The 15,831-nt window shown below is 43.4% G+C and overlaps 1 protein-coding gene across 7 annotated transcripts in view; it reads right to left on the bottom strand.

The window, feature by feature from the left end:
- CDC14B (cell division cycle 14B) overlaps positions 1–15,831 on the bottom strand; it is a 123,914-nt gene that overhangs the window by 10,715 nt on the left and 97,368 nt on the right. For 2 of the 7 annotated variants that reach the window (XM_025360272.1, XM_025360275.1), the window contains exons 10-13: positions 15,477–15,615; positions 15,151–15,310; positions 14,405–14,502; positions 2,546–2,662 (exon numbers count right to left, since the gene is read on the bottom strand). In XM_025360272.1, coding sequence (XP_025216057.1) covers positions 2,546–2,662; positions 14,405–14,502; positions 15,151–15,310; positions 15,477–15,615 — 514 coding nt within the window. Of the gene's footprint in view, positions 1–2,545; positions 2,663–8,511; positions 8,656–14,404; positions 14,503–15,150; positions 15,311–15,476; positions 15,616–15,831 lie in introns of all 7 variants that reach the window. The other 5 variants (XM_025360277.1, XM_025360274.1, XM_025360276.1 and 2 more) reach the window with 3 other exon arrangements.

The raw sequence follows: 15,831 nt of genomic DNA, 5'->3' as shown, positions 1-15,831 counted from the left end.
CCTGGCCAAAATGGTGAAACCCCATCTCTACTAAAAATACAAAAATTACCCAGGTGTGGTGGTACATGCCACCCACAAGTAGTAATCCTAGCTACTTGGGAGGATGAGGCAGGAGAATGGTTTGAATCCGGAAGGCGAAGGTTGTAGTGAGCCGAGATAACACTATTGCACTCCAGCCTGGGCAATTCCATCTCAAAGAGAGAAAAACAAAAAGCCTGAGTACTCATGCACTCATACCTAAAAAGGATACACCCCTTCAAGACATGTCAAAATTAACTAATTAACTGTCATCAACGATAGGCTTTTTATTTGATTTTTTTTTTTTTTTTTTTTTTTGAGACGGAGTCTTGCTCTGTCACCCAGGCTGGGGTGCAATGGCGTAATCTCGGCTCATGTAAGCTCTGCCTCCGAAGTTCAAGTGATTCTCCAGCCTCAGCCTCCCAAGTAGCTGGGATTACAGGCACCCGCCACTGCACCCAGCTAATTTTTGTATTTTTAGTAGAGACGAGGTTTCACCATCGTCTTGAATGGCCAGGCTGGTCTTGAACTCCTGACCTCATGATCTACCTGCCTTGGCCTCCCAAAGTGCTGGGATTACAGGCATAAGCCACTGCACCTGACCTGAATTAATAGTTTGGCTCACCTAAAAGTGTCAGTTGAAACACTCCCATTTCCCTTCATTTATTGTAAAAAAATTGGAAAATAAGATGATAAAAAAGAAAAAAAAATCCCAACTGTCCCACCAACCGGAACTTTTATTAGTATCATAGCATATTTTCCTTTGTCTTATTTCTATACATATATAGACACTTATTCATCTATAAATACAGATGTATTGTAGGTATATAAATATTTATACATCTCTGTATTTCTATACATACATAGTATACTTACACTTACAAAATTACAGTCATACTTCAGATTTTTTTTTTTTTTTTTTTGAGACAGAGTCTCGCTCTTTCACCCAGGCTGGAGTGCAGTGGCACGATCTCAGCTCACTGCAACCTCCGCCTCCCATGTTTAAGCAATTCTCCTGCCTCAGCCTCCCGAGTAACTGGGACCACACGTGCCCGCCACCACGCCCGGCTAATTTTTGTATTTTTAGTAGAGATGAGGTTTCACCATGTTGGCCAGGCTGGTCTCAAACTCCTGACCTCAAGTGATCCACCCACCTCGGCTTCCCAAAGTGCTGGGATTACAGGCGCTCCCGGCCCATACTTCAGAATTGTTATGCATGGCTCTTTTCACTCATTGCTTCGTGTACTAAACTGTATGACTCCCAATTCATTTGGCATAATGTAACAATCTTGAGCCCACTTCCTGTTTCTCACTGTTAGAGATAACACTCCGCCGCTGTTCCAATGTACCTCAATCTTTGACCTTTGGTCAGTATTTCTCTAATATTCTTCTCAAGTAGAATCAAAGAGTAAAGAAATAGGAATATTTGGTACATTTCTAATGAAAAATTTTAAATCCTGGAATCATGAGTCAGTGCCTGACAGTCCTCAAATCCTCATGCCGGGGCACTGCTGTGTCCTCATGTGAGTGTAAGTGTGCAGTAAGGTTGTACAAAACAGACAGTGACAAGGAAACACGGCAGAGCTGAACGAGTCCTCCAAATGCGAAGCACACAGAGCTCCCAGCTCTGCCAAGGGTCCCTCGGGAGACTGGCTGCTTTGCACTGGGGACTAATTTCACACTGATAAGGCCCTGAGGCCCAAAGCCTCAGATACACAGGGCAGGGAAGCCGAAGAGAAGCGGGGCACATGTGCAGGACATTTTAAAGTCTGGTTCTGATTATCTTCAGGTCGCTCACGTCTGTTAGAAGAGATCATTTTTACCAGGAGAACAGAAACAGGACTGCATGGGCGGCCAACACCAGGCAAAGATGAAAAGATGCCCCCTTCTACTCCTGAGCCCTCTATCCCCACTTCCACTCCTGGGCTATCTATTCTCTCTTCAGATGGGATCTGTTATCAGAATACTTTAAAAATGGCATGTCTACTTCATGAGAAATATCCAAAGACAACAGAGTCACCGACGTGGTCATAGAACACATTGGTTTTGCGAAATTTTGCCTCCACTTACTGAAGACAGTGCTGACAGTGAAAGAACTAGTGCCTCGCGTGTGGGCTGCGGCCAAGAGGACAAAGAGTCACTAGGCACAGAAGGATCCTCAGACCCTCTAGAGTTATCTCATGTCCACCATCACACTCATTTCAGCTAATCGTCCAGCAATGATGCTGTGTCTGATATGCACTAGAATGATGTCCTCCAAGTCCTGACAGCCAGCTCTGGAAATTCTTAATTTAAAAACTTTCCCATATCATGACCCAGACACCATATTTCCAGTGTCGAGAATTACTTCTGAAATACAAAACGAAAGCCTACATTAAAATCGTCCAGATTTTCTTAGATAATAAACAAGTAACACACAGACTCTACTTTCTCCTAATTTCATGTCAATCTTCAGAGGTAGGGCCCAAATATTAAACTGGAAAGCCAATGCCTGCAACTTTTCAGAAGAGTAGGATTCTTTTCTCACCTTTTAACACTGCTTTTCCTTGAAGCAGATCTGGTGGTTCTTTTAGTAATGCCTGCACTGCCAGAAATGTTAGGTTCAGATGTTTTACAGCTCTGAACACTGGATTGAAGAATTACTCTGAAAATAGTTGGAAAAAAATAAGATTACATTCACCGAAACCATTTGCAAATACTTGACAGAGGAAAGTATTTTTGCACTTTAGTGCAAATCATCTTGAGAATTGAGAGGATTTTCCATCAACACATTTACCAAAAAAAGGTGAAACACATTTTTACATCAAGGCCTTTTAAAATGAAGCATCTCATTTCTCTTTGAAGGCTACACAAAGATAACCGGAGGGCTTTGCTTCTGGAAGGTGAATGACTTGGCATTTTAAGCAATTCCCACACCAAAGAAATTCACCAGCCAAACAAATCTTTCTGCCCAACAAAAGCAAAAGTCGCTTCTCAGACTTTCAGTCATGAAACAAGACACCATTAAGAAGCCCAAATTCTAAAGAATAGGAACATAAATTCAGGAAATAACTATACAATATTTACTCTTCAAAGCTGTAAGTATGGGTAATAATCCACTAAATCAATACTAATTTTATGTAACATTTCAAAATTTTAGAAAGTGTTTAAGCAAAATATGAGTTTCGTCTGGATTATAACACTTACTAAATCTCCAAGTGCCACTAAAATGAAAGTGAAAACACTTAAATTTTGAAAAGCTTGCCTTAATTAAACTCTAAAAAGCTTGAGAAACTGGTGCCTATGAGAGTAGACTGCCCAGGAGGAAGTACACGATGAATCAGAAAAGAACACCCTGAGATAAAGGCCACACGGAATGTCCTTTTAGAGGCAGATGGTCCTCTGACTTTTTTTTCTTTAAATTGTCATAGGGAAAATAGCAGAAGACATCAAAAGATTTTATATGCAATTCTTTTCTTTTCTTTTTTTTTTTTGAGACAGAGTCTTGCTCTGTTGTCCAGGCTGGAGTGCAGTGGTGTAATCTCGGCTCACTGCAACCTCCGCCTCCCAGGTTCAAACGATCCTCCTGCCTCAGCCTCCTGAGTAGCTGGGACCATGGGCGCCCACAACCTCACCTGGCTAATTTTTGTATTTTTAGTAAAGATGAGGTTTTGCCATGTTGGCCAAGCTGGTCTCAAACTCCTGACCTCAGGTGATCTGCCCACCTCAGCCTCCCAAAGTGCTGGGATTACAGGTGTGAGCCACCACGCCAGGCCTATATGCAACTTTTTTCTTCAAGAGATAATCAATGACAAACTAAACACATATACACACATTTATAGATACCAACTTTTAATTTTCTGAAAGAGAAAACACTGACTTAAGCTTTCTTCTCTCCTATTCAAACATAAAGGTGAGAAAGCCAGTAACAACTTATGAGAACCCAGCTCAAAAGAGTAAAAAGGAACCATTACAATGAGTGAGCATCCCACCTCATAGGCCTCAGCTACCACCATGCTGGCTAATATACCAAAGACAGGGCCTTAAAATATGCTAAGATTAATACATTTCTACAACCTTAGCATCACCCAAACCAAAGCATATCCAACACTTAGTGAAATGCTAAACGTCTCATCACTGAAAAAGCAACAAGAGGCTGGGCATGGTGGCTCACGCCTGTAATCCTAGCACTTTGAGAAGCCAAGGCGGGTGGATCACAAGGTCAGGAGTTCAAGACCAGCCTGGCCAAGATGGTGAAACCCTGTCTCTACTAAAAATACAAAAATTAGCCGGGTGTGGTGGCAGGTGCCTATAATCCCAGCTACTCAGGTGGCTGAGGCAGGAGAACTGCTTGAACGCGGGCGGCACAGGTTGCAGTGAGCCAAGATTGCACCACTGTACTCCAGCCTGGGCCAAAGAGCGAGATTCCATCTCAAAAAAAAAAAAAAGCAACCAGAGCAGAACCTGGAGCTTGTCTGGGCCAGCGGTCCAAGCCTTTTGGGGAGAAGGCGGGGCAGTTTTCCCCACTGTTTCACTTTACTCATGCCGGATTTCTGAGGGACCCTTGAAACTAGCTTTCTGTCTCACAGAGGGACGTGAATCCTGGATAAATCAGCCAATGTTTGGTTCAGAAATTCTCCTAGGGTGTGATCATCTGATACGTTGCATGTTCTAACACAACAGACAAAGGCGCTGGGTGTGGTGGCTTATGCCTATAATTCCAGCACTTTGGGAGACCAAGGCAGGAGGATCACTTGAGGCCAAAAGTTCGAGACCAGCCTGGTCATTTTAAGCAATTCCTACACCAAAGAAATCCTCCAGCCAAACAAATCTTTGTGTTCAAAAGTAAAAGTAGCTTCTCAGATTTTCAGTCATGAAACAAGACACCATTAAGAAGCCCAAATTCTTAAACATAGTGAGACGTCCTCTCTACAAAATAATAATAATAATAATTAGCTGGGCGTGGTGGGGCGTGCCTGTGGTTCCAGCTACTTGGGAGGTTGAGGTAGGAGGATCACCTTGACCTTGACCTCTCAGGGTCAAGACTGTAGTGAGCCATGTTTGTGTCACCCATCTCCAGCCCGGGTGATTGAGACTCTGTATTTAAAAAAAAAAAAAAAAGAGTGTATGTGAAGACTTAATTGTAGGATTAAAGGCAACTATTACCCTGGCTTGTGAATTCTACTTCTAAAAACAAAGGATTATTTTTAAATTCTTTCTTTTTTCTTTTTTTTTTTTTAAGAGACAGGGTCTCACTCTGTTGCCCAGGCTGGAGTGCAGTGACGCAATCATAGCTCACTGCAGCCTCAAATCCTGGACTCAACTGATCCTCCCACCTCAGCCTCCAGAGTAGCTGGGACTACAGGTACATGTCGCAACACCCAGCTAACTCTTCTAGTTTTCATTTTATAGAGATGCAGGTCTCGCTATGTTGCCCATGCTGGTCTCAAAATCCTGGCCTCCGTGATTCTCTTGCCTCGACCTTCCAAAGTGTTGAGATTTGTGGGTATGAGCCAGCCTGCCCATCCCTAAAAATTATTTCTGTTTATATAAAGTGAAGGGAAAATATTTATTCATCTCTGCTAAAAATTTGAATATAGAATTTTGCATAAAACAAAACAAACCGCTGCTGCTTCACTGCTACTTCCGAAGCCCAGGCCAGCACTGCCACAGCTCTCACGCTCCCCTGGGCCACTGCCTCACGCACAGGGAAAACGAGACTCCCGTTGGCTCTTTTTTGAAATACAACACCTACTTCTCAAATTATTTGAGGCCATGGTTGGCCAAAAGTACAGACAACAATCACACTGCAAAATAATTAATCTGAGGAAAACACAAGAGCTGATACACTGCCTGCTTAGGAAATCTGAATCCTGATTTCTCAAATTAACTAAGACTGAAGTGTGGAAATGGCACATTCAAAACAAGACACTACGGCTCCGCCGTGCAGTCATTCTAGGCTGCTGGAAAACATCTTTTAAAAAGTATTTATTTCTCTATAAAATTAGTGTAAAGTGAACTAATATAATAATAATAGTAAACAGCTAGTAATTTCTGTGGAACTTTAAAACCAAGAGAATGACAGAACTTGAGTGTGCTAATCATACCAGGGAAGATTCCAGTTATTTGCACTGACAACACATTATTTATCCTAACTGCAGGTTACGCACTGATGAAGTCGGGGTGGGGGTAGAACTCCACTGAGCTATCACCAGTGACAGCGCACACCACCTGACAGGCACCAGAGGGTGACACGTTGCCTCTGCCACAGAGAACCCGGGCACTCGCTGCCTTCTGCCTCCCAACCCAGGCCAGGCATGGCTTTGCAGAGCAGCATGCAGCAGATGCATTTTCTTCCTTCCCATCTCCCCTGACAAAATCCTCTGTCCTACCTACCTCTTGCCTATACTGCAGTTCACCACCTTCTCTGCAGCATCCTTGGAGCCTCGGTACTCTGAGACTTCAGATACAGTGAAATCTGCAACCCAAGGAACACAGCCAAGCCAAAAACTAAAAAGCCAGGTCTGGAACATAAATGTCCAATTCCAAGAAAACAATCCATCAGGACAACTATGCACTATGTACTGGCTGTCCACTCCGGACACTACAAGAGCATGCACAAAGGTGACCCTGAGGCCCTGCTGCCTTCAGACAAGCCTTTCCCACTATCTCCGGGTCTGACTCAGGAGCCTGAAGTGTTGTTATGGCCTAATTCTCCAGGCATGCTGCATAACGGGAGCTTTTCACTGGAAACAACTGATCAAACGATGCCATGCCACCTGCGTCCGCTGCCAGCAGAGGTGGGTGGTGCTGATGGTGGATGGTGGCACTCAGGAGTCACCAACTTACAAATAAAACCCTTTGGAAAGAAAGTCATGGGGTGCTACAAAGATGATACTGATTAACACCACTGTAACTGTCACAAGTTTTTTGCTTCTGAAAATTCCAAATAATGAGTCAGGCTAAACTGAATACTCTGCTTGGGTCTAGAAATACCACGGCAAACGTCATTAACAACAATAACAGGAGGTATAGTTTACATGGAATACTGAAAGCAAAGAGCCTGATAGAGACCGTTTTTAAACTTACCCTGGGAATGATCATTCAACCACAAAGTGCCTAAGTATTATTAGCAACTGTTCCACCCATTCGGAACATCTCTGCCACTTGCAACAGTTTGAGAAGAATAAATCTAAGTAGTGCATGATGCTCTTGAGTCAGAATATGGGGCAATCAAAGCTGACTAAGAGAAGTAAAGGAGAAAACACCCAAAAGGTTGCTCTATCTCAGAAATACGGCAGGTCTGAATGCGCGACAATAAGCTTTTATTTGTAAGATATTCAAGAAAATGCCATCAATAGGAGCAAGTTAAGCAGGTTTTGCCTAATTCTGAAGAGTGAAATCAGCTTGATTTTTAAATCTTTCTCAGCTATGTGAAAATACTCAATGAAACCACAAAGTACCAGAGTTGGTTGCAATGGAATTTTTCTTTGGAAGAGATCTTGCAAGGAACTTTTGCATTCTTTCATAACTTCCGAGTCCAAGAGGAGAAAAGAGAAGAAATTCTTAAAACATGAGTTAAGGGAAAAGCTTGAGAGAAGGAAGAATGCAGCTCAGACACAGGAGGGTGGCGGTGGACCCCATGACGCAGGACACACGCGCCTTCTGGGGGTCTTCAACAGGTTGCTCCACAAGTGGGCCTCTTGCACATTCCTCTGCAGAAATAAAGCCTCTTCGCTGTTAAGGTCTTCATTTCAAAGATAAAAGATCTCAAGAGAATACAAATTTGCTGCTATCAGCCTAATAAAGGCATTCTGGCTGTGTTTGGGCAAGGAGAAGAGCGGGAGCAATGACTGTCATATGGGAATGCACCAACTTCAACAGGCGGCCTCAGCTCCGACCTCCTACTTTCATTTAGTATCAAGTGCTACACACTGTACTTACTGTATTCCCTAAAGGGGAGGAGGAAAATGAGACAGAGCAGGACATTCTGCACACTAGAGAGAAGACTTATGAGAGAGCTGCTGTACAACGGCAGATTTTGAGGCTACAAAATCACATGTTTAATGAAAGTAGATCAGTGGGGAAAATGCTTCCTTGCTAGATTGGGAAGGACATACTCAAGACACAGAAACAACTAGAGGAAAACTGTATAGCCAACCAACAAAAATAAAACCACCCCAATTATCCCAAGCTAACTAACTACTTTTGATAGGGAAGAAAACCTGTTTCAGTGTCTTCATTTATCAACTGCTATTTTGAAATATCTGTTAAGGATAAGCATAACTTTAAAACAAGATATGTTACTTTTAATATCCTTTCTATGAGAGGAACAGTGAAGCCCACCTTCCCTCCCCACCACCATCCCATTAATTGAAAAGATTCAGAAAAAGAACCTTTGAAAATAGGCAAACCAACAAAGCTAGGAGCTGACAAGGAGAAAAACATGCATTGTGGGAACCACACTAGGCACCAGAAGTAAGCAACGGCAGAGAAACAGAACGGGACACTTACAGCAGCTATCTGTCAGGGGGTCCTGATGGCTACTGTGTTCTGAAACCATCGAGACAGAATAGCAGGATGGGAAGAATGTAGTCACAAACAATCCACCAGATGACAACACTACACAGTGCAGAGGTCAGCACAGCTAGGGGACATCTGGAAAGGGGTGAAGGGGAAAGAACAGATGTTCAAATTGGGAAGCCAAAATAAATTACGCAATCATCAATCAATCAATCAATCAATCAAGCCATATGTAATTTCAGACACCCTAAAAGCCCAAAACAGCAACAGGCGTACAAAGGGGCGGTCCACAAGGATGGAGTTTTGCCATTTTATGTTGGAGAACAAAATGCTGTGTTTAAACAGGTTTGATACTTGAGGACTCAGTCACTAGTTACATAACTACCCCATGTTAATTTAACTTGATGATACTGAAATCAGTCATAGATAAACGATTGAGGTTCTTCAAAAAGCACAAGATGTGCACACACGGAAAACTAAACCAAACCATAATGGGCAAAGGAGGCAAAACCAGATAACCAAAACCAAACAAACAAAAAACACAAAACCCCGGACCAGTTAACAAAATCACAGGAGGCACAACTAAAAATGAACGTAACACAGCAGAACTGATCTCATTTCAATGGAATCACTAACTCCTGAGTCATCCAGGAAGCTAAGGGAATGGCACATTTTTATAATACGGTTCACATTTAACCAAGGGCAACAAAATGAGCAAAATTTCACTGAAGTATGCATACTATAGATTTTTCTTAGTTGTTTTCTGCACTCACTTTCTTCATACTAGTTGGCTTTCAGCTTGGGGTTTTTTTATTTTTTAATTATTATAATTTTTTGAGATGGAATCTTGCTCTGTCACCCAGCCTGGAGTACAATAGTGTGATTTTGGCTTACTGCAAACTCCGCCTCCCAGGTTCAAGCAATTCTCCCACTGCAGCCTCCTGAGTAGCTGGGATTAGAGATGTGCACCACCACGCCCAGCTAAGTATTGTATTTTTAGTATGGGGTTTCAACACGTTGGCCAGCTGGTCTTTGATCCACCTGCCTCGGCATCCCAAAATGCTGGGATTACAGGCATGAGCCACTGCACCTGGCCTCTTTTTCATTTTTAAGAAATGGGTCGGCTGGGCGCGGTGGCTCATGCCTCTAAGACCAGCACTTTGGGAGGCCAAGGCAGGTGGATTACCCGAGGTCAGGAGTTCGAGACCAGCCTGTCCAACATGGTGAAATGCCTTCTCTACTAAAAAAAATTACAAAAATTAGCCAGGTGTGGTGGCATACGCCTGTAATCCCAGCTACTTGGGAGGCTAGGGCAGGAGAATTGCTTGAGCTCGGGAGGCGAAGATTGCAGTGAGCCGAGATCATGCCACTGCACTCCAGCCTGGCCGACAGAGCAAGACTCTGTCTCAAAAAAAAAAAAAAAAAAAAAAAAAAGAAAGAAACAGAAGGTACTGCTCTGCTGCCCAGGCTGGAGTGCAGTGGCGTTATCATAGTTCACTGTAATCTCCAACTCCTAGGTGCAAACAATCCTCCGACATCAGCCTCCTGAGTAGCAGCTGAGACTACCTGTTCATGCCACCATGCCCAGTTAGTTTTTTGTTGTTGTTGTTTAATTTTTTTGTAGAAACAGAGTCTCGCTATGTTGGCCAGGCTGGTCTCCAACTCCTGGGCTCAAGTGATCCTCCTGCCCTTGAACTCCCAAGGTGCTGGGATTACAGGCATGAGCCACTGTGTCCAGCTCCCAAAGTGCTGGGATTACAGGCATGAGCCACCATGTCCAGCCTCAGCTTGGGGTTTCTCAATCCATTGATCTGGGTTCTAGCAGCAAGGAAGGAAACCTCCTCCCGTTTAGAAGGGCAGAAGCTCCTTCCAGTGACTGCACTTCCACATGGTTACCTGGATACATCTGTGACCAAATCCTAGAGCCGCTACTGAGCATGTGCCGCGTGCGTGGTACTGCTGATCAATTTGGAAGCAACTGATTTGGCTTACCATGTCATTTTTATTGTTGACCTCATCACTGTCATCATTAAAAATTCCATGTCAGGCCAGGCGCAGTGGCTCACGCCTGTAATCCCAACACTTTGGGAGGCTGAGGCGGAGCAGATCACGAGGTCAGGAGTTCGAGACCAGCCTGGCCAACATGGTGAAACCCCATCTCTACTAAAAATACAAAAATTAGCGAGACGTGATGGCGGGCGCCTGTAATCCCAGCTACTCGGGAGGCTGAGGCAAGAGAATCACTTGAACCCGGAAAGCGGAGGCTACACTGAGCCAAGATTACGCCATTGCACTTCAGCCTGGGTGACAAAGCAAGACTCTGTCTCGGAAAAAAAAAAAAAAAACGTACATGCCAGGCATCTTATATTGTGGAAAGGGATTAGACTAAAGGGTGAACTCGAAATACAAGCTAACCTCACCCCACAAGTTATACCTACACCATCTTATTTAATCTTCCCACACAAAAAAAACAAGCCTACTAATATATATTAAGATCACAGGGATGAATATTTAAACGGAATGAATAAATGGCCTGAGAGCACTAGAAAACTCTCTACCCATCCCAGGCTTCACTTTCAGTTCCTTAAAGGCAGAACAGCCTGAATGTCCAGGTGTCAGCATTATAGATGGTTATTTGTTCCTCTAGTAAACCTCACGGCTTAAGAATTACTTTCCATTGCTAACACACATACCCATCTCCAAACCTGCCAAAACCATCAGTATGCAGAACGACAGGCCTCATGGCTCAAGTTATGAAATCTACCAAATCCATTTTAGCACAGACAATATACTTGTCATCACGTCCTGAAGATCAGCTCAAGGTCAATGGTGCCACATGGTTTACTGTCATCACTGTAGTCAGGATTAGACAGGCTGAGCAAATGGCCATTTTACAATTGATAAAAAACTTAAAACTCTCCCCCAAAACTGACCATTTATAAAAGAGAAACCGGCCAGGCGCTGGTGGCTCATGCCTGTAATCCTAGCACTTTGGGAGGCTGAGGTAGGTGGATCACTTGAGGTCAGGATTTCGAAACAAGCCTGGCCAACATGGTGAAACCTTGCCTCTACTAAAAATACAAAAAATTAGCTGGGTGTGGTGGCGCCCACCTGTAATCCCAGATACTCGGGAGGGTGAGGCAGGAGGATCACTGGAACCCGGGAGGCAGAGTTTGCAGTGAGTCGAGGGCATACCACTGCACTCCAGCCTGGCCAACAGAGCAAGACTCTGTCTTAAAAAAAAAAAAAAAAAGAGAGAGAGAGAGAAAAAAACCAATCATTGGAATAATATTTTATGTACTACAACTTTCTCCTAAGAGTCATTAGTACTTGTGTATTTCTCACTAACTTTCTTTCTTGCACGTACTGTATTTTCATAAGGCTAAGTGCCAATGTTAAAGCAAAATAACTTGCTCACAGAAATCAATGAGTCAAAATTGGGATGAAGAAATTGATTTTGTATTTTTCAACCGAAGCCATTGTTGAATACAGTCCCTCAGGGACTTCTATTCCTAAAATAACTACAAAGACACAAGAGGGAAAGAAAGAAAACCTTCGACTGATCTTTTCTAGGGCCAAAAAGCTGCAAATAATAGCAGAGAGGGTTTGAAAAAGCAGAGAAGGGATACGCAAAATGTTGTAACGGAGGAGGAAGGAGATTTGCTGAGACTCATCAAAAATCCCCTGGGGTCTATACACATAACTCAGAGCTTAGAAAAACTAGCATTTTGCTTTCTTCTTTGAAAGTGTGGCCTAAAACTTTGTTATTTGTGTTATGTGGGGCTATTTTTATGTATTGTTTTTAGGATATTACCAAAAGGAATCCTGAGCTCACTGCAGCTTCAGACTCCTGGGCTAAGTGGTCCTCTCGCCTCAGCCTCCCACATAGCCTGGTCTACAGGTGCACACTGCCATGCCCAGCTAGATTTGAACTCATGTTAATCAGAGTAGCAGATTCAGAGGGTGACTAAAGGAAACTGCCTATTTAACAAAAACTTTTGACTAAGCAGGATTTGTATCCCCTGACTCTCAACTTGACTTTTGAACAGCAGGCAACAAAATATTAAAAAATAAACGATGATGCTGATCCTGAAAAACAAAACAAAAAAACCTGGACACAGCTAAAATCAACCCACAAAAGCATCAGTTTCCTAGGGCTTGCAATTCCATGTGTGGTCCCTGGACCAGCAGCCTCTGCTAGAATGTGAAATCTTGGGCCCTGCCCCCACCCCACTAATCATAACCCATATTTCAACAAGCGCCGGGTGCCTCATGCACACTTAAGTCAGAGGAGCACTGCTCGAGGGCACTGCCTGCCTCCGCCACATCCAGAGTTAGTATCTGGATGATTACCTGGAGCCACCACAATACTGCCGAAGAAAAACCATGAAGGCCTTAGATGAAGACTTTTAATAAGGAAATTAAAAACAAAATGACATTCGGAGTTAAGTAAATTATACAAAAGGCAACATTTTCTTTGTTTTTTGGGATGGAGTCTCACTCTGTTGCCCAGGCTGGACTGCAATGGCGCTATCTCAGCTCAGTGCAATCTCTGACTCCCAGATTCAAGCAATCCTCCTGCCTCAGCCTCCCGAGTAGCTGGGATTATGGGCACCCACCATCATACCCGGCTAATTTTTGTATTTTTGTAGAGACGGGCTATCACCATGTTGCCCAGGCTGGTCTTGAACTCCTGACCTCAGGTGATTCGCCTACCTTGGTCTCCCATAGTGCTGGGATTACAGGTGTGAACCACCATGCCTGGCCAAAAGGCACCATTTTTAAAGCAGTCTAGTTGACTACAGTACCACTAAGCTGCAAAAGAAATCTTCATAAATGCCTGTCATCATAATGGATGCCCTACATCACATAACACTGCATACTGCAAAACTCAACTCTTTACATTGGGTCTTTGAAGAACCTCCCAGAGGAGCAGCCCATAATGACACATGCTTTACATGTGATTCTACTTCAGGATTTTTATGACGAGATACTAGTGAGGAATTACCTTCAGTTAAAAAGAAAACCTGTTCTCTGCCAATACAAATGGTTTATTATATCATACTTCCTTACCATATTACAAGATGCTTACTGAACAAATGATCTATGTCCATCACACTCCCTTCCCCCAAAAAAGGTTGGAAATCTGGTGACCCACGCTGAAAAAGGAAGTAACTAGAAGGAAGAAATCCAGCGGCAACAGGTGGGAGCATCTACTGAAGAGCAGCCTATAAAAAAGACCACGTTCGTGCAGTTTGCTTCTGCGTATTCTTCTAATAATCTTGGACGCTCCATCAGGTTCCATCCCAACTAACACACGTTCACGAGAATGTACACACGGACACACATACACTCAGTAACTGCAACACTTACTATTCTCAGGCTAAATCTTCCTCTATAATTAGAAAATCATTCCCCAAAGAAACAAACAAAAAACCCAAAATATAGTTTAGACCAGTTCACTGTTGCCCCAAAAACAACGTAATGTCATTAAGCCGTCATGTCACGCTGATCAAAACAAATGATCTGCTACGTGGCGAATGTAAAGAAATAGACCAGTTTATAACTATGGACAGGTCCGGCATCCTGGGCTTTCCATCTGCTGTTGAGCTCTGGAGGATGCCCCGTGCTGATTATTCATGGAGAAAAAGTATCCCTGATGTCGCCTTCCCACCCATAAAGGCTCATGAGGACCAAGGTAAACAAGGGCCAGCTGAGAGATTCCAAGGCCAGCACCCCTAGGTTTTAAATAACATAGGCAAACATTTCAAAGTGGCATCATGGGCTTGCAACTATGGAGAAAAATGTACAGGAAAAACCCTCACCAAGGACCCCACACACATAATAAAGAAACATCAACCACAACAAAGGAACCCAGACTCACGTGAGAGGAATAGCGTTTGTTTTTGATTGTCTTCTGCTTTTCAGGGCCCGAAGTCTATCACCCTGCGTCAGTCCATTGATTTCATCATCGTCACTGTACTGTGTAAGTAAAAAAAACACTGAGCTAATGGTTTAAACTGCGCTTATTAATGCAGTAAAGCAGAGCAGCAATTTATCCACATAAACACAGACAGTCCACGTTTCTGCAAACTCTAAAATATTTTTCCCTTTCACAATCAAGCTACAGATCACATTTTAAGACGGCCAAAGTTGACTTTCAGAGACAGCCCAGCACTCGTTATAGAACGTATCAACAGTGAAGACGGTTAATGGGCTTTCACGTTTGAAAACATTCTTTTTAAAATCTCACAGTGTACTTACTACCACTTAATGTGGTACTGCTGCCCCCTAAGCCCTTGATTTGCTAAAGGCTCTCCATTTGAGACTGATTGCCTTTCTAAATCGGCTGTTGTGAAATGGCAAAAAGGGGTGAGGGGCAGGGGTAGATCTGGCTAAAGAGCTCACTTCACAACCTTTTATGCACCTGCCGAGTTATAGTTTTATGGACGCACAACCTCGTTTCCACTATGTTGGGTAAAAAGTGCCCAGAGAGGGTTATAAATATAAAAAACTGACAATCATCCAAGAACTGCTTTATTATTTTACCTACAGATTTCTCCATGCCCTGACAAGGTTTCAACAGCAGTTAAAGCAGTAACAACATCTCAACAGAAATGGCTTCATTACCGGTTCGGGTTCTTGCTGGTCTTGATTCTCGACCCCATTTATGGAAATGTCATCAACGCCAGAGAGAAGTTTGGAGAAGGCTGCTCTGTGTTGTCCATTCTCCTGCCCCTTTAACTTCTGACGAAAATAGTCCCCTTCCAGCCAGAGGCTTGTTTGCTTCCTAGAGCATTTAAATAACATCAAAATAGAGCTTTCCAGAAAGACACATGAACAACTTCTTCCTACCAGACTATCCGTTGTTACTGAAAACTAAGGGAAATTCCCGTCCCCATCAGATTCCAACCCCACTTGTTCCCTTGGAACTACAGACGGACGCTACTACTTACATCACCAAAAACTGCTGCTGAGGCCCAATCACCGAGCCAGGTCTGCAGATCCTGACCCACGCAATGGTCTCGGCTGCTGTCATCCTGTAATGCTTCATGATGTAGCATGCTATCAGAGTGCCCGTGCGACCAAGGCCAGCTAGGAAAAGAAAGAAGCACAGAAATGAAACTTGGGCTCATGGGCGCCAGGATTTTGTCGGGCAGGTAGAATTTTTGTAAAAGGCTTCTCATGACTCTGCTTCTCTCAACAGCAGTTCTCAAGGCTGGCTACACTCTGGAATCACCTAGGGAGGTTTTTAAATACTGATGCCTGGTCTCATGCCCAGAATGTATTTATTATTTGTTTCATTTAATT

The sequence above is a fragment of the Theropithecus gelada genome, chromosome 15, assembly GCF_003255815.1.
Source record: "Theropithecus gelada isolate Dixy chromosome 15, Tgel_1.0, whole genome shotgun sequence".
Lineage (NCBI taxonomy): Eukaryota > Metazoa > Chordata > Mammalia > Primates > Cercopithecidae > Theropithecus > Theropithecus gelada.
This window is presented reverse-complemented; position numbering and strand designations above follow the sequence as displayed.